At 38.2% G+C, this 19,548-nt stretch overlaps 1 protein-coding gene across 32 annotated transcripts in view; it reads right to left on the minus strand.

Moving 5' to 3' along the window:
- Nucleotides 1–950: 950 nt before the first annotated feature.
- Nucleotides 951–19,548, minus strand: part of RIMS1 (regulating synaptic membrane exocytosis 1) — a 318,971-nt gene continuing 300,373 nt past the window's right edge. For all 32 annotated transcript variants that reach the window (XM_038176856.2, XM_072036301.1, XM_072036302.1 and 29 more), the window contains 5 exons: nucleotides 11,623–11,764; nucleotides 7,705–7,817; nucleotides 4,886–4,987; nucleotides 3,538–3,677; nucleotides 951–3,184 (listed from right to left, as the gene is read on the minus strand). In XM_038176856.2, coding sequence (XP_038032784.1) covers nucleotides 2,966–3,184; nucleotides 3,538–3,677; nucleotides 4,886–4,987; nucleotides 7,705–7,817; nucleotides 11,623–11,764 — 716 coding nt within the window. In that variant the 3' untranslated portion in view covers nucleotides 951–2,965. The remainder of the gene's footprint in view (nucleotides 3,185–3,537; nucleotides 3,678–4,885; nucleotides 4,988–7,704; nucleotides 7,818–11,622; nucleotides 11,765–19,548) is intronic.

A 19,548-nucleotide genomic window follows, 5' to 3' on the forward strand; every position in this document is an offset into this window, starting at 1 on the left:
AATTAAGTTGTTCAATGTGTTCTTTTGCTGTTACATTTTCTATGCTCTAGGGGGGATCAGAAATGCTAAATTTTATTTATTACTCAGGATCATAATGGGAAAAGTATCCTAGTATCAGGCACAAAGCTATGAGATTTATGAAACTAAGTGGTTTTGCAATAGTATAACAAATTGCATATTTAAACAGATCACTCCCACCACACAGAAGCAGAGATATAACATGTCTTTTGTTCAGAGATTTACCATGTTTAATTATCTTTTTTTTTTTTTTTTTCAGTAGCTTAACCATGTATTCAGTTAAATAAAGTAATAAACAAAAGTGTTCAAAGTGAGGCAATATTGTCTTTATGTTATTTTTCAGTTGTGATCAGGTATCTGTGGGACATGGAAAACTAAAATCAAACAACATACATAATCTTTGATTCTCTAATAAAATGTAGTGCCAAATTCTGCTCTCAGGTAAATGTCTATACAGCAGGATCCATCGTGGCATTACAGTACAATGGCATATTTCTGGGTTTAAAGAGTGCAAAAGTTCAGAAGTTGTTCACATGTCTTAAAGGCTTGGCACACACCAAATACAGAGCTGGTGTCTGGCTCTGACACGTACTGCCCCACTGACCTAGTGCAAGCAGACACAGCATTGTTCAACCCAAGTAAACTGGTTGGGTTTCACCAGGTTGTAATTTGGCTAACTGACTTCAATTTGCCTGCTTCGATGAATGAGAGCACAATTTGGCTCCTTCCATGGTGAAAAGGCAGCCAACCAAACACGACTTTCACCAGACCTCAGTTTCTGGCCCCAGATTTCAACATACACTATTACATCAATCAAAAGAACCATAGAAATCACTTATCATTTTACTGTTCCTTAACACATTTCACACAGTCCTGCAGCGAGCAGAATCACAGATGAACCTCAGAACATACAGAGAGCACAACTACTACACTGGACATGAAAAGGAAATTTTATTAAACATGTTTACATAACATGAGTTGGAAGTTCATTTAAAAGCACAGGGGAGTGTTAAGACAAGTGGTCAAAATAGAAAGATACTATCGAATTATAACTAGTTGTTTTTTGGCCACTAAGACAGAACAGGATCTAGTAGTAGTGCACCAATACTTGAGTTCTTCCTGCTCAGCAGGTCGAGCAGTAATCAATCTGCGCCCTACGGAAAGATGGGCAGAGTAATTCCGACGTGTTGAGTAATAATAAATAGTTCACTTGGTGCAGGCAGTATGTCTATGAATTAAAACCTAGTGTGTACACAGTTTCTACATGTGTTACAGCCCCACAGTAGGAATCTACACCAAAATATTTATTAGAAGGAATTTGGTCCGTACTACATCACGTTTTCCATAGGGTAAAAAATAAAGTCCATCTATAGACATTTAGCACCAGACTCACAGACCTAGCCTGGCTAAAACCTGCAAAATGTCTATAAGAAAAATGGATGGCTTAGATTTCTTGGTTACTTCAGTATAGTAATTACGAGCAAACTGTACAAGTACATGCAACATACAAGCTGGCCTATGTGGAACTAACATACATTATTAAATAACCTTTTTCATCTCTTTTTACAAAACGTGCATGCAGCTTTGAACAGTTCCAAGTCATGCTGCTCTATTTGTGTGATCACAAAATTGAATGGCCTGTAAAAGGAGGGGTAACATATCAATGCACCTGCAGAATCTGCAGTTTTTAGCACATTTACAGAATATCACAAGGGATTTCAAGGCCAAGAAGAACTCAAATGAATAAAAAGCAAATTGAATTTTGACTTTTTTTTTTTCTCCAAAAAGTAAGATATCTTGCGTTAAAAAATCAAGCTTTGTGCTTGCATCAATCTCAAAGAAATGTAAACTAAAATTTGATAAAAACATTAGTAAGTGCAGAATATTTCAACTGGAATTTCCAGTGAAACACTGAACGAATCATACCATGCTCTATCCAGGGCAGACAAGTGCGTCTGAAGCGACACACATCAGAGAAGCCTGGGTACAGCTGAAAGTGTCATATGCTCAATCCATTCCTGGTCAACATTTTGGGAAGTCAAATATACATTTATACACAGAAACGTAAATATTTCCTCTCCATTTCTAGGAGGAAAACTGCATTACCAGTAACATATTCAATGTCAAAATTAAGACTAAAGCTGCTTTATACCAGTCCCCAGCATTAGTTGCAGAATTCTTCAAAATTCTTCCATGCAAAACATCATAAACATAAAAGTTATTATATATAATGCAAACATATCTGCTTTTATTTTACAAAGAAAAAGTGGCACTGTGATTATTAGTTTTTTTTAAGAATATAACCTCGATCGGTCATTTGTTCTGGGTTCCCACATGAGAGACTTTGAAGCACCAGAACCGAGAAACGATTTGAACTTGCTGGAATTGTAACTGTGGCTGTTGAACACTTTAACGATGCTTACAGAGATATGCTTCAGCCCTTTTGGTTTGGTTTGTTTGGTTTAGAAAAAGAAAGGAAGGGTCTCTGTTAGCGTTGTGAGGACTTCTACAAAACTAGCAGAATCACATGGCAAAAAACTAGTGGAAGTAACAAGTACAGAAAAACTGCTGAAACACCAGGAAGTTAACACTGCTTGAGGGCTCTGTCAAAATGTGAAAAAATACAACATTGTTAACAGAGTGAGAGCTTCCAGTTTGGCTCATATTTGACTTAATTTGAATCTAAAGGTCCCTCTTTCTCTTTGTTTGTTTGTTTTTGGATCAATATAAGCATCAGTGATAGTTGCTAATAGATTGGCCATACGTGATGTATTTTTGTTCTGTCAATGTAAGCTGTCTCTCGACAAACAACTCAGACATATTTTTGGATAACTACTACAAGCAAAAACAGAAGTGATTGTCTCTCTCCAACAGCGTTTTTTGATCGTGTGAGTATCTGGTTCCAATCGTTATCCTGGGTGGTGTTTTTATTAGACAGCACCTGCTACTATGACCTAATGCAGGGAGGCCCAGTTGAACTTTCCAGAGATGACTGGGAGGCCCTGCGTGTCAGGGGAGTCAAGGTTGGATCCACTAGTGATGAAGGTGGAAATAATTTATACCAGCCTATTACCACACTGGACAGATCCAGTTCCTCCAGAAGGATTTGGGCAACTCCCATGAAGCATTTGTGATCCATTCGGCCATAGTCTCCCCAAACTATTACCTGAAAGAACACAAAATACAGATTCAGCCTTGTCCTAAAAGCCACGATCACTCCTGCTGTATTTCATGATGTGTATTGTAAGGAAAATGTTATTCTTAAGGGTGAATGATTTCTCCCTCTTGCGGGAAAACGTAATGGCAGAACAGGAGCGAGAGTCAACAAAAGAGAAATGTTTAATACAGCCAGACATTTCACAGGTCTGAAACCACAAGCCACAAGGATGTGTTTGCTGGTATTTATAAAATTAAATGCTTAGCGAGTTGGAATGGGTTTACGTATATTGCTTAAACTTAAGTAAACATACAAGTGCTTTACCAAATGATAGCCTAAAATGGGATTAAGAAGCAACTGACCTGAAGCACTTTACCCTGTGGACTTTCATCAAAAACCAGTGTCTGTTGGTACAAAGGATCAAGGGTCTTCCGTGCAATTCTTGTCTTCTTCTTAGCTATACATGCTCCGTTTTCCAATAAATACACTTTGACATATGGAGCTGCAAACAGAACATCACAAATTTTATATTTGAACTTAAAAACTTCTACACTGCACATCTGAATTGCAGGACAAATGCCATAGAAGGAAACTGATTAGAAAGAACATGACACACGCTATCCTCACTGTACGCAGCGAGGATATCGTTGTATCCTCATCTGAATGCAATTACGTTCACTAAATAAATGACACAGACCATAAGAAATCAAATCAGTTTTTATAAACCTTGAATTTTATGATCCAAGATGTTATTAATAACAGTTGTTTTTCACACCTGTCATTCTAGAAACACTTCCCTTTGCCAGGAATTAATTGTCTCTGCTAGCTAATCTGGAGTCTCTATGTATGTTCAGGGGTCAGAGATACACTGAAACAGACGACTGATATTTCATTGAAAGGAATATTTAAAACTAAGTCATTCAGATAACACTGACTCTTTCATCTTCAGCTCCTGAGTAGGTTGTGAAGTACCATTTTGCCAAAACATTATCTAAAACAACTGTTCTACTTGTTACAGTAAAGCAGTGGTTGTAGTGGTGATTATAAACCTTTTCTAAGACAGATTTCTGTAAACAGGACTCAAAAAAGTCCTTGTAAAATGATACAATTAAATTTCTTTCATTACACAGGTTGTTGACACTGGCACTAGCATCACCTACAAGCTTCTTCAAGCACTGCTGCACACAGAGGACCATGGCATGTGAATTTACTAAATTGCTTGTTTGTGAGGAATGTTTTAACAATTCCTCATATTCTTTTATATTCTTTTAATAAATCCTATTTTTTTATTTAATCCTAATTTGAATCCTGAGCCATTTATAACATTGTTTAAAGCACATTCATCTGTTCTCCATTTCTTGTTTTGATGTGGAACAAACACAAAGGTCTTCATCTACATCAACAAAGCCTCTCTGAGAGATATGACTTGCCTAAAATACATGGAAATATTTCCGCAAAATTTCCTTCCAGAATGGATTTTGAGTTGCTGAAAATCATTCATTGAAAGGTGGCAAGCAGTTAAGTAGCTGCAAGGTGGTAAGAAGTGGACATTGGTAGCAAGGACATATCCATTCACACATTCTTTGTTAAAAGCAAACCAACCAAATGTAGTTATATTAAATGAGGAGCTTAAAAAGTCTTCAGTCTCCACATAATCTGTGTATTTTGTATTCTTGCTTTCTGTTCATATATTGTCTATTTTTCCCTTACCTGGGGTAGATTTGGAGCCAGGTTTTTGTGTGAGGCCACGAGCTCTTATGACTTCTACTTCTAACTGACCCTTTTTATCCACCATGCCAATCTGGATATCACCTGAAAGGGAGAAGAAAGAAGCTTGCATTTTAAAGAAGCAGAACAGCCTGGGAGATACAGTATAAGACTGGGAAATAGACTGGTGTGGTACTAGTCTGCTGCATTATTGTGCTTGTCACCTCTTCTCCTGTTCCATTAGATTTCTCCATCCTTAACCCAGTACTAAAAGATAGATACTTAGCAATATGCCCTCTCTTCATGTACATTTCATACCTGAGCTTAGTATTTGTGATCCATGGGGGACAAGCAAATTTATAGCAACACTTCAGTATCACCACCATACTTTTGATTTTGCACTCTGAATTATTTAGAGACTTCTACCTAGGACTGCTGACCTAGTGTGCCAGTCACTGACACACACTGCCCTGGCAGTGGTCCCATGCCCAAACAGCCTAAAACCCAAACGCACGTTCAGATATCCCCTCAGCAGAAGTTTCTGCCTCCAAGCCGAGATGCAAGAGATGGCAGTGCAAAGGTTCCTTGTCTGATATAACAGGAAGGAGAATTGCTGATAGAATTTAACTTTGAAACCCTCAGCAACTACAATTATCTGACTGGATCCTCAGTGGAAGGCAGGTACACCAACTGGATGAGGTGCAGTCAGAGGATGATGCCCTAGCCTCATAGGGACTTAAAAGAGGTCTTCTTCTGCAAAGGCCTCAAACACATACAAAGGTGACAATTCTGTTTTTATCAATATTCCATGCCCATTTTCAGTGTGAATAAAATGATGCAACACACTAAAATAAAAGTTTGCTTTTGCCACCAATCAAACTTCTGTTTCCCTGCCTGAATTTTGATAAGTGATATTTCTTACATAAAAAGGAAAGGGCTTTGGTCTGAGAACAATAAAATACAAGAAAAGTTACCTTAACCACAATTCAAAATATTACATCTCTGTGATTTTTTTTTATATTAGGGAATTAGCTGGGCAGATATCTAATACACCACTTAGAATCAAAAATAAACAATTTGACACGTGAGCTGTGTGAAACCTGTGCAAATAAATGAACTATCCATATATCCATGCCACAGCTAAGTATGGCTGTATTTCAGATGTAAACGCCGAATTACTTGAAAAAAAAAAAACAAAACCCCAAGATAGCCAGTCCTGAACTATATAATTTGGGATTTCAGATTTAGAAATACAGCATTTTGAAATTAACCTGGCATGAGATTTTTACATGCTTGTCTAATGGTAGATTGAAACAGTGTTTTATACCTTGGCATTTGAGGTATGACAGAGCAGCAGGGAAGATTTCTAGCTATCAGACTTAGCTTGAATAAACAGAGCTCTGTGTTGTGCTAAAAGCAGTCTAAAGGAAAATTCCAAGATGTTTTAATACCACATCTCAGGATCGCACATTCAAATAAAAACATGTTACAGGCAACCAGAAGGGGGAGCAACAATACAAACGTTTTCCAGTCATCACTAGCAGCTGTATGTAGAAAAGCTTCTGAAATTTGTTAAAAAGCATGGCAAAGTGCTTTTTTGGGGGGCTGAAACCTGAGCATTTAGTAAATAAAACGGTTCTAAGAAGTGAAAAAAAATGTATTACCCAAGTCATCTGCAGAAAAATATTTAGATTAAAATCAAGAGATAAAGGAAATCTAGATCCTTATACCAACAGAGCCATTTAGATTTTTATTGGGCAGATAGTCTATCAATTATCTTCTCTTTCAAATTACAGGAAAAGTGTATTTAATGACTTTGGTGTTTATTAATGCATTAAGCAAGTAGCAGTTATCTGGACTTATACAGCAAACCTTGCTTTACAGGATACTCAAAGCATCAAGAAAGTCTGTCTCCTTCTGCTCTGCTCATGAGTTGGCAGAGAAACAAACTCTTTACAGTTTTTCTGTCTCTTTCTCCTCTTTTTTAGCAGCATCTCAGTAACCATTCCTGAAGCTGACTCTTCTGAGAGCGCTGTACTAAAGCACTGGCCACTTACGATTTCCAGCATTGTTGCAGGCATGGATCAAGTACTCCTCACTTATCATCCTAAACATGTAATATGCGAAGCATGCCTAAGAATTGCTCAAGTGTGAGCAAAAAATTATCAAACCTTTCCAAAGATATATACACAGCACTGTGCCGTTGCACAGCACATACACTCATAGCCCATTCATAACCAAGATAAAACTAATGCTACTATAGGGAAATCCGGACTAGTTTGGAGTACAGAGAAGATCACTGATAGTTCCAGGCAGCTGCTTTAGAAAAGGATTTTGTCTCCTCCATTAGAAACACTGTCTTTATCAGCAGCTGATTACTGGGCATTGCAAATGTGGGCTGAAGTTTCAAATTCTGGGGTTACTTCAGGATGCACTAAGCTTGGACAAGCATGGAGTTGGGCAAGAAACTGTCCATCACATTCAATATAATCTGTGGCAAATAAATATAAACCTTGAACAGCTGAGATTTTGCAGTGAGCTACAATTGGAAAACCCACAATAACTTTTGAGTGGGAAGGAAACTGAAGCCGCTATCAGTTTGCAGATGAGATTAGCAGACACCTCCATCTGGAGCAAATACTGTTTTTCCTTCCATTCTGGATGCTAGCATGCTAGGTATACCAGTGACTGGATATAAGACTTTCATGTTTACAGTGAAGGAAGCCACTTTTAAAAAGTCTTTGTGGTGCTGTAGTTTGTTAGTGTGTGCGATAATTATTAGCTACTTACACATCTAACATAGGAGAACATATTATTCTTACCCATGGCAGGGGTTGCTAGCGTCTGCCGGCCTACTAACTGTGCAGGTCCAAGTCCGTCAAGGAAATCACTGAACTGACTGTCAGCACCCAGCCGTACTCCAGGAAATATTAAGCTGAAGGAAAATAAAAGCTGGTTAAGCATAAGAACGGGATTATTTTTTATTGTCCTACAGTGTCTACCCAAAAAGTAGTTCTTACACAAGGTAAACAGCTCAGGACGTGCAACCACAAACTGCTCTGCAGCAACACAAATGAGCTATCTCCCAAGGACCCCAAAGAAGTAAAGTGAAATTCTGCATGTGGAACAAAAATAGTTCATACAAGTAGTTCTTGCTAAGGAGTATTCCGGGAGCAGCAAAGAGCCTGACAGGTGAATAAACTATGAGTGACCTCGTATGACGGGACATAAAAAGCCTCATGAAATTTAGGAGCCTATTGCTCATTCCTGAATGCTTGGTTTATTTTGTAATATATACATTCAAAGGCCATCCGCATCAGTTAGGTTAAACAGGGAAAACCAATACATATGCTAAATTAATCTGATTGTTGCAGCTGTTTAATGAAATCATAAACTGGCAAATAGTGCTAGTGTGGATGAGACCTAAACGTAATACTGATCCCTAGCCAAATATTCTGGTAGCCACATCTGCATCTTCAGTGAATGCCCATCCCTTTTTCAGGACTGAAATGCAATGCAGTAACACAGAATACACATGATTTTCCAAGCTGTTTTCTCGTATTCAGGAATCTCCACTTTTTTTTATCTCCACTTTTTTTTTTTTTTCTCTCTCTGCAATACATATGCACTCTCCAAAGAGTAACAGAACAAAGAAACAAACAATAAGAGAGAGAATGATCCATGGTGGGGAAACTCAACTTCGACTTCCTCATCATAATTAGGAGGAACAGAAGAACAGATGTTGAACTAAGTCTTACCCAACGTGCATCTTACCCAACGCGCCAGCCAGCATTCTGCATCACTTTCTCACTCAAAGGAAATTCCCTATTAGACTCAGGAACACAGTAACAAAACTACCTAATTAAAACACCTAGTGTGAAAAGCTTTGATTTCCATACACCAGATTTATGTGGTCCATTCTATTCATACTAAAAATTCTCTGCAAACCCTGGTTAGTTGAGTACAAGATGTTTGTGTTTCTCCTCAAGACTAACTGCTCTTAACAATGTTTCCATGAGCAAATAGACTGTCTGTAACTAACGTTGGCAAGAAAACATCAGCATTGTACTTTTCATTAGAAAACTCTGATTTTCCTACAGGTAAGCTTTTCACAGAAGTTTAAAGAAATCTTATTTAAGGTTTCTTTAGATGGAAAAGTAGAACCTGGAGGCCTTCAGTTCAACTATCAGCCCCCCAGTAATGGCAGTCACCTAACACCAAGGTGCAGGTTCAAGCCTTGTGCCCTGCCTGACAAGACACCCAGCCTGCTCCTCTGCCCAGTGGCACATCCCATTCACTCTTGCTGCTGCTAGAATTGGTTTCTTGTTTGTTTCTTTGGCCTTTTTCCTCTAAATGCCTGTTACATTTTGGTGGGGAATTACTTGCATTGAAAATCTTCACTTCAGAGTGTTCTCATTTTTCAGACACTTCTAACTACACAAATAATAATGAAGGGTGTGAGTACTCCATTCACCTTAATGTGCATTAATTGCAACTCATTAAACTCCAATTATGGCTCAGGCAGAAGAATATAATGTGATACCTGGGGTATGTACTGTAGGACTGTGTGATCTCAGCAAAGTTATTTATCTCACTGGTATTGCAAAATGCAGGATGAGGCATAACACTAACATAACACTAATAAACTAACTAGGTGAGTCTGCAATTAAGGGCAGTATCATAAAGTATACTCATCAGGAAGGAAAAATTGTCCATGCAAATTCAACACCAACACCTCCTAATTGTTATCATTACCTGCCTACAGTAAGAGTGAACTGCACACAAAATGCTACTCAAGCAACCAAGGTCAAGCTCCTGCTGATTTTGATAGGAATCTCATGGAAGGAAGGATAAACCTAGTAAATAGCTTTGCCATACAAATGCAGGGGAAGTCTGAGTACAAGGTACTATCAAAAAACAATTCATACTCACACTAGCAGTAAGATCTGAAGTCAAATGTGACATTTCTAATGTTTGAAAAATGCCCAGGAGAAGAAAGGAGGAAGAGGATTTTAGGATCGGGTGGCACAGTGCATACACCCCTGATTGTGTGATGCAGTGGTGCAGCTTCCCCTCCACCTTGTACTTATGTCCAACTCATGTTCTAAAAATAAGATAGTGATGCATGTAGGGGAAGTGACTGTACAATAAAAGATTGGCTTATTGGTCATCTTTCTTACAAGAATATCCACTTTTAACATCTTTCCTTCACTGTGAACAGCTTCACTAAACCTAAAGCTGCTGTAAACTAACAGTGTTCTAAGACACTCAAGTAAGCTCACAGAGTATCCGAGGTTATGATCTACATCTAAATCACAGAAACACAGAAAAATGTAAGACCTCAGAGAAGTTTTCTAAGACATGAAGTACAGCTCCATGATGAGCAGAGCTGTCTGGCATCCCTTTTATCCATGGCATTGCATCCTGTTAAAGGAATGCTTCTCTTCCTTCATTGCAGCAAGACAGATGCAACTATTTAACCTGGGTTTTGTTATCTGCCTCCTTTAGCTCATTCTCCCTGGCTTCCCTTTAGAGGAAGTCACTGTCAGATACAGCTGTTCTTCTCACTTCACTGGCCTCACTGTTTCTATACCCTTGCAGGGAATGAATAGGGATATCGACATCAAGGTCAGTGGTTAAGGCTAAGTGTAAACTAAGTCAGGAAATGAAGCTGAAGCATCTTGAGGATCAGGAATCAACCAAAAGAGCTGCTAACTCTAACAGACCAAAAGGTCCTCACCTTCAGTGCTGGGCTCCCAACTCTCCCATGTTGCTAACCTGCCGGTCCCTAGCTTCCGTATTAGTGTGGTCCCATTTACCTGCCCATTTACACTCACCATCAGCATGGTGAGTGACTGGTGCCCTACAGACTGACAGTCCAGCGTAGAGAGAATAAGGAAGAAGGAGTGATGAAGGGTAAAGGTAATGCCTTATCATCTCATGATGGAGAAAATGCACATTTACACATCTCCTTGCCACCATCATGGTTGCCTCTGGCTCTTCATCCTTTCACACACACACACACGGTCTATAAGGTGGAATTCTAGAATTCCCTACCCCCAGTTTCCACTTTTGTAGGTAGGCAATTTCCAAGAATTCTCTGGTGACCACTGTGCCTCTGCACACAAGGCAGAACCCCATTGAGACCTCTGAGGAGGATGCACACATTTGTGTCAAATCAGCCTCTACTCTCCTTTCCTTGAGACTCAGTCATCCATCAGTGAATGAAAACAGCTGCCCCGCTACCCACAGTTGTGTGGCTGATTTTCGCTAATGCAGTTGGACACTGGTTTTACAATTCTCAATAAAAGACTTGGACCAACTCCAAACTAAACTTTCTTTGTGTACAGTATTACTGAGCAGAGTTTCATATCACCGGGATTTACACACAACGTTTGAAGTTTAACTCTGAGTTAATCCAAACACAACTCAAAGAAAAACTACCCCTATGTTTTGTTTTGAATAGTGCACTCTGAATTCAGTTCTCTTATGATGAACAAAATGCCTCACAGGATGGCAGGGAGAATGTGAGACCCTCAGAAGTCCCCTCTCAATTTCAATTTTCAATGACTTTGTATGGCATGCCTAAATAGTTCAGTTTTGCTAACGTTTTCTCAAGAGGAAGAATCTATGCACAGAGCTACACCCTTCAGCCAAAGCTGGGACCTCTGTTCACATTCTGTTTTCTTTACAATAGAAGAAATTTTTCATACATTACTGATATTTTTAATGCCACTTACTTGCCCTCAGAGCTGTAACTATTTATGCTGCCATCAGTGGATTCTCGACTTGGTTGTCGAACCATACGACTTCTCATCTCTGCTGCCATTCCTGTCTCTGTGCTTCTCTGTATCGTGCTCTTTAATTTCTTGTTGCCAGACTCTGAAATCAGATAGAAAAAAAAAAAAAAGTGATAGTTAGAATGACAATCTAGCACAAAGCCTTTCCTTGCAGTTTTCCTCAAAAAAATGGTCTGACTTGACCATTACTGTTTCAGAAGACAAAAAGGCTATTCTCATAAAGGAAGGAAAGTCTCTTCTTCAGCTGCAAAGTGGTGATTGTTTCTCTTTAAAATGGCTACAGCCCGATATTAATGAGTTATTAATAACCTTTATACAGTTGGAATGTGGACAGAATGGTTGTGATAGCGTATGCTAAACATATGCTCAGTAAGGTGTCTCTAGCCACCTTCGCTTGGGTGACTACAGAAGAATTTTAAATTCTTACAGAATAAAGAAGAAATAAAACTCTTTAAGAATTTAACAGAAAAATGCTACTACTTAGTATCAAAAATATAATAACATATTTTGACCCAGCAAAATCTTACTTTTCACCACAAAGTAAACAGTGCACTTTACATAACTTCTAAGCAGAATAAAATCTTTGAGACTCCCCTTGAAAGATGACAGACTTCACAGAGCTTAGGCTTGCAAATGAACATTACAAAGTAATGCAAATCTTGTGAAAATTTTTAACAGCTTGGTCCATTTGGAAAAGCTTCCATCGTGCATTCTTTGAATTGCCCTTTGAGCTCCACTTGTAAGGTTTTGGGTTACCCTTGAGCAAGAAAAACTTGCAGTCCCTTCCACAGGCAGTCCCGAGCTCCAGGTGCAATTGGCTCCAGCCAGAATTTTGCTGTTGCATTGAAAATATTATGCTCCTAAATTTCGGTAATTGTTCTGAAAAATTTTAACTGAAATATTTCTACCAAGGTCTCCATATAATGTAATAATCCATGTTGACTTCAAACTCAGTGTCCTGCTCATTTTCATTTAATTCAGCCTATCACTCAATGGGCAACATTAATCTCTCTCACAGAAGATTTCACAAAGTTGCACAGAACCACATGCAGAAACACTCTCCTGCATTTTCCTCTTCACTTAAGCACTTAACCCACTTTCCATGAACTTTTTATTTCCCTTTCACAGTCTGTTCATGGGAGCATCTGAAAAAATGAAGGCTTCTTCCACCTCCACCTACAGAGGCTGAAAACTTTTTCGCTTTCCTGTTTCACACAGACATCACTGATGTTTGAGGCTATGACAGACCTTGGCCACTCTTACGATAAAAGTAATTGATTTCAAAGCCCCACCATAGCTTCCACTTGCTGTGGACAACTGGCCTTTGCCCTTTGGGTCTGTGGAGCTGCTGGGGGACAGGGATAAATTGCACAGGAGAGAACAGTTCTTCCCCTGTCTGGGTTATCACCTCATTTGGAGCTATCGGAGAGATGGAAAACAGGAACAAAACAATAAAGAATTCATATATTGGGCTAAGAAGAGGCACTGCCCCAGCAATGGTTTTCCTTGCAAGCCTTCTGGAAGGGGGAGTGTTTATCTACGGCCATCCAGGAGCAGAGAAACAAATGCCTCCCAGAAAGAAACTGGCTACTTCCAGACAGCCACAGACCCTTTAGTCCCTTCTGAGACCAACGGCTCAGAGGTTTTGCTGTGGGACACTGCAATTCATTCAAATTCCCAGTGCTTGGTCAGCTGAAAATGCATTATTCAATGCCTCTAAACATGCAGCAGACTAGGCTAGAAGAGGTACACCAGCCAGAGCAGGCTCCAGGTCCAGAGGATGTAGGTGGCTGTACAAGGTACTTCATGAAACTTGAGTGACCCCATATGCAGAAAATCAGAACATAACTTTTTGAACCTATGCTTTACCTTCAAAAACAGATGATGTGTCTAGCAAGTCAACACTAAAATGTAAGCTGAACATCAAAAATGAATAAAAAGGCATTCTAAGATACATAACCTACATGCAGAGCCCTATGACAAAGCAGGATTTTCACATTTTCAATAGCTGTGCATTTGCTACCCATGCTGTTTTCTGCTTCTTTCTCTTCTTGGGACCTGTCTGAAAGTATCTCTGTTTCCATCTGCTTCCACATAGTGGATGAGATGATGTCATTTACATCTTGCAATCCTTTCTGGAGCCAGCCAGATCAGACAGCAAGACCAGAAGGATAAAGTATGGTAGAGGCTAAAACGCAGGCATCTGAATGGGGCTGCCTGTGAATATTCCAGTCTCAGGAAACCGGCGTGATGAGACACTGAAGGAACAAGATCATCACGACCTTGTCACAAAGCTAGGAAAGAGATGCTGCGCTGGGCCACCTGGACAACACAGTGGGTGCAGAAACCCAGGGATGAGAGCCAGGTTGCTAGGAAAGCATAATAAAAAACATATTCATAGAAATAATCACTGTAAAAATATCCATTGACTAAAATACAGAAATTAGTATTTTAGCTTTGAGCCATGCAGATACTGAAAATTGCAAGTGTATTTGTCACAGAATTTAATATTACCATGGATAACATTCATGTTGCTGCATGAAAATACCTCTCTGCATCAGAGATTTTAAATGTACAGAATTGTGAAGGAGGAATCCTTGTGGATGGCCATGAGCAAGCCAACAACCTTATCTCACTGTGCTGTATAAAAGCATATTGTCCGTTTCCAAATACTTTTCAAGCCACTGCTCTCTGTCTTACCATGCTGGATTCCACTCCTTTGTTTATCATCAACAATTTTTTTTAGGTTGAAAATCAAAAAAAATAAAATTCTTCTGTCTCCTCTTGTAACTGCTATCAATATCTGCAACGTTTTGTGGGAAAGCTTGAGCCCTCTGCATTTTTTATTTTATAACCTCAATATTAATACTCTGCAGTAAAATCAAATATAACATAAAAGTAACTCAAGACAGAATGGTAAAATACATTAAGAATTTTATGGCATAAAGGGAATTGCTTTTGCCCAGGACTAAGAACTGGAACACAGGTTTCACAGGTTTTTAAAGTTTTACACAGGTCAGTTATGCACGTTGTATTTTATTTTATTTTTTGGTCTACCTACATCACAAAAAGAAATGAGGACAATTTATCTTTCTGGTGCACTCTCGTAAACATCTCAGCAAAACCTAGCTCTGCAAGGCATCAAGGTAATTACAGAGCAGAACTGAGCTGGGAACCTCTGCTATTTCTGAAGGGTCCCAGGTAATGTGGAGTCACTCTGGGGTGCAGCTTCCAGTCCTGCCTTGACTGCACAATGAAATGCAGGTCTGATAAACAGAGTTTCTATAGCTATTTACATGTTTTTTATAAAACTTTCATCTTCATCTTGCAATATTTTCAATCTAGCAGTTCTGCATATACCTTTGGAACCTTGTCTTTATATGAACAGTAAAATTTCATAAAATATTTAGGCTTACTATCTACACTATGATATATTGAGAAAATTTTAAACTATTGTCTGAATATCTACTGGAGAGTGCTTGGTCCTGCTGGTGATTTTTATTAGTTTGATATATACAATTAAAATTTATATGTTACAGTTCTTTGCCTGCACTGTGTAAATTGCATTATACTCATTGTGCAGACTGAAGATAAACTGTCTCTATACTGAATACCATTTAGGGGCAAAATTTATTCCCAAATGTTCTGTATACTTCTATCTGCTGTGTCTATTGTGTAAGGATTTCTGCATGCAGAAATGCAGATTAATGTGCATAAATTCCATCCAAACACATATTTCAACAGGTACAAAGCTAGAAAAAAAAATGTGATAAACATTTTTGCAGGATTAATAACAGACGCAAAAGGATCATAAAGCAGCCATCTGCAGCTGTAAGATATACTTAGCTTGTACACTTTAAAATTCAGCAACAGCCTTGTAGCATCCCTGCTACAATACAGGGACGACTATGCGCCATTCTCTAGTTCAGTGTAGATTTTATAAACACAGCCTACAGTGATTCATTTTCAGTCTGACAAGCAACTGCATAAAATGTTAATGCAATTGATGTGTCCCAACTTCCGTGCTTCTTAATCACCTCCAAACAAAGCAGCCAGGAGAAAAACACTACTGACAACAGAATTATATCAGCAAGAGAGTCAGTGACAGTACCTATAGAATTAGGATGGCCTACCAGAGATACCTCAAAGCAAGATTTAGGTTTACAATGCCAGGACAAACAGCCCCAAATGACTAATGTCCCAGCAAAGGTACAACTGCCCTCTTCCACCATTGCCTTGGCTCTTTATGGTTCCTGAGACATTTTGCCCTTGTTTCAGTACAGTGAGTTTGAAAAGATGGGAAGAGCTGTGCCACAGCCTGCTGGAGTAAAGCTTTTATCATGTGATGCCAAGGTGTGCATTTCATGCCATGGGACGTTTGGGACATGAGTTTGGAGACTTTGTGAATTTGTCAAAAAGGATATTTTGAGAGATCTCTGTAGGGCAGAAGATGACAAAACTGAAATGGTCCTACAGGGAGAGAGGTGCCTCGAGCAAACATTGCCCAAAATCATACCTGAGGACAGGCAAAGTGGTTAGCACCAAAAAAGGAAGCAAATTTGCATAGATGGGTACATGGCATGGAAAATTCATGACCTTTTCAAAAGAACCCTAAAGAAAGCAAAGTATACACCATTGCTAGATCCCCTAATGGAAGCAGTAACAAGGAAGGTGCTAATACACAATGACATTGCATGACTCAGGGGCAAATTATTCATGGTATCAAGCATGCTCATGCATGTAAAGAAGAAAGCCTAGAAGGACTACAGCTCCAAGGCAGCTCTGACTGAAAGCTGGCAGGACTGTGACCATATTGTTCTTGGCCTGCATGCTGCCTGTGCGAGACACCAAGACTATGCCAGCTGGAGTATTATGGGTCATCCTCAATTCAAAGAAGTATTAAAAAAAAAAAAAAAAAAGCCAAGGGCACATTTCCTTCTGGTCCTTTCTGATGTGTTACTGATTTTGCAGCCTCAAATTTGGCTGCTTGGAGACCTGCTGAGTTACAAGTTGTGCTGCATCCCACTCACTCTGCATGTAACACATTTAAACAAAAACAAATTCTATTTACACATGAATTGACAAAGCATCCCTTGGCTGATAGTCCTAAAACAGTCAGAGACAGAAAAGAAGAAATAATGCAAAATGCATTTTGTTCTTTTTACACGTGTGTATCTCTCAGATGAACTCAATGGTAGATTGGTCTCGAAGACTAAAAGAGCAGCTACATACAGAAAATAAATAGTAAAATATGACATTTAAACACAAATGTTTCCTAGGTTTTTATCCTACAACACTTCACAGTATTTTCATGTGTTCAGCCACACTTTTTATAAGAAGACATCTGAAATATTTTAGTAATGATCTTTTAAATGTTCCCTCCAACTATCGCACAACATATTCAAAGAAAGTAGAATGCAGTTTATACTCTGTGGTGTTTGACCCCAAGGTTTAAAATCCACATATGAAACACCCCATACTTTTTCCCATTTCTATTTATTATGAGAAATCCCAAAACAAAATTTATACTATTATAAACAATAATACCTTCTAGAAAGAATATTAACCTTTTCAGCTGGGATAAATCATCGAGATATAACATTTTGTCAGCAGTTTGGAAAAAACTGTATCTCATAACTGTATTTATAAATTCACACATTCAGTTGGAAAACCAATCTCATTTCTGGTATTTTCAGATAATACAAAAAAGATAATGCTACTAATCCCTTCATATACACAATATTTTTTTCTTATATATTTAGAGAAAAAAAGAATAAAAAGCACCAAACCTAACAAAAGATTTGTCTGAAACACTGTTAGGAGTTATATTAATGCTTTAGTTTCAAACACTGGGCCATTTGCAAAACATATGGTGTTTTAGCCAGTGCACTGCAGAACCTCAGCTTTTTACTGCATTACTCACTCAAGAGCAAACTTACAAACTCAAACTCTTAAAAGTTTGCTCTTAGATTTTAGAGGAAAGTAACTTATCCAACAGCTCCCTTTGACATCTACAAAGCTGAAGTAGAACTTTCAGAATGAATGACAAGAACTGCTTAAGATCCATATTCAAAATAAGAGTAAACAATAATTTGAAAAATCAGGCCATTATTTTTTACCTGACAATGGCCTCAAAAGATTAGGCAACTGATTTTGCAAATCTTGCCTCCTTAAGGTGTTGTTAGGCAAATTTACTTAAAAGAATGGAAAAACAAGCATGTGTTTTTTGTATGATTATCCTCATAAATAGGATTTGCCCATGCCATGGAAAAAATAAACAAAACAAACACAAAACCCCCTCTCTAATGTCTAATACACATGGGTTAGGATGCACAATATCTTAAGGAACAGGAAGGATATCTTCAGAAGAGGTTCAGTTATGACTTCTTAAATTACTAGTATTTTTTTGTCCAAAGATTTCCAAATTAATAGTTTTGTCCACACACTTGCAAATGATGTGAAATGAGCTGCTGTCTGTCAGCCAAAATGAGGCAATCAGTGATGATATATGGTAATGAGGTTTTACTGCTGGGATTGCACTAAACACTTTATAAACACACAGAAGTAACAGCATCTTAATTACCTTGTTCACATATATGCAAAGAGCTTTATAAAATCAGAACATGTAAATGAAACTGTTAAAGGTACACATGCCCAGTTCAACTCTTAAAGCCAGTTCCAGTGAAATGAAATTAGTAACATAACAAAGTCACATTTTCAACAAATAATTTACTATATAAACAGTTTATGAAATTTCAAGCACTTGTTTTTCATACACCCTTGGATTTGTCAGACTGGAAGAGAAAGACATGGAATAAAGAAAAAAGCTCAGAAGAGCTGTTTGCACTTGAACGTTTTTACAGCAAAACACATTACATTACTCCATTGTTTATGACTGGCCAGCCCCTAGAATAGAACTGGCATATAGTAGAGAGGTAACAGTTGTTGACTGAAAGGGTGCTGGGACACAGCTGCCAGCTAATACAGGAGGGGAAAACAAAATTGTAATACAGAAGAAAGCAGAACAGATTCTTCGGATACACTGAAACAAAATTTTATTTCTTTAAGGATTTAAATACGACTGTATGAAATCCTGAAGTCATTTTTGGTTATGTGCAGCCATTACAATTTTAGTAAATTTGAGACTTTTTAAAATAAGAGCCTTCAATTACAAATACTTCACCATTTATTATTATAAACATAAAGTGATGCTATGTTTGTTAAAAGATAATGTCTTACAAGATATCACCAACAAGACAATTTATAAGACATCACTAACAAGAAAACTTACTATTGCCATGCATCTTCAAAAAATTTCCTGAGGACTATGTGATGTACATAATGGAAACCCAAAGCCTAATTCTTTAATAATATTCATAAGATCTTTAAGTTGAAGCAACGGCAAAAACACTGGTTTCCTAGAAAGTATCTTCTAGGAAAAAGATGTTACATGCTCTTTTGTACAGCTGAAAAGTTTCTTAATAATAACTCAGCCCTAATTTAACAGCACTAAATACTAACCAGAACACATTACAGCTTCAGAAAGAGCCCTCTCATTTTACTCCCAGCAATTACCACCTAGTTAATTGATGTGAATATTCTGTATCTCTTTTGCAGTTTAATTTGTTTGAACTGCAACTTTCAAGTCCTTCAAGTTTTATTTCACCACTGCCAGCATCTCCATGTCGGTATGACATTTCATTTAAAAACATTACTGTCTTTAGAAATCATTTCCAGTGTCCCAGACCAACAGAGTATCAAACTGACCTAGGTTTTTTCTTCAATGACTGCAGCATTGCAAAGTTACAACCCCAGTTTAACACACGCAGCTAAATCAAACTAATACATAGGCTTGTGACAGCAACA

The sequence above is a fragment of the Anas platyrhynchos genome, chromosome 3, assembly GCF_047663525.1.
Source record: "Anas platyrhynchos isolate ZD024472 breed Pekin duck chromosome 3, IASCAAS_PekinDuck_T2T, whole genome shotgun sequence".
Taxonomy (NCBI): Eukaryota; Metazoa; Chordata; class Aves; order Anseriformes; family Anatidae; genus Anas; species Anas platyrhynchos.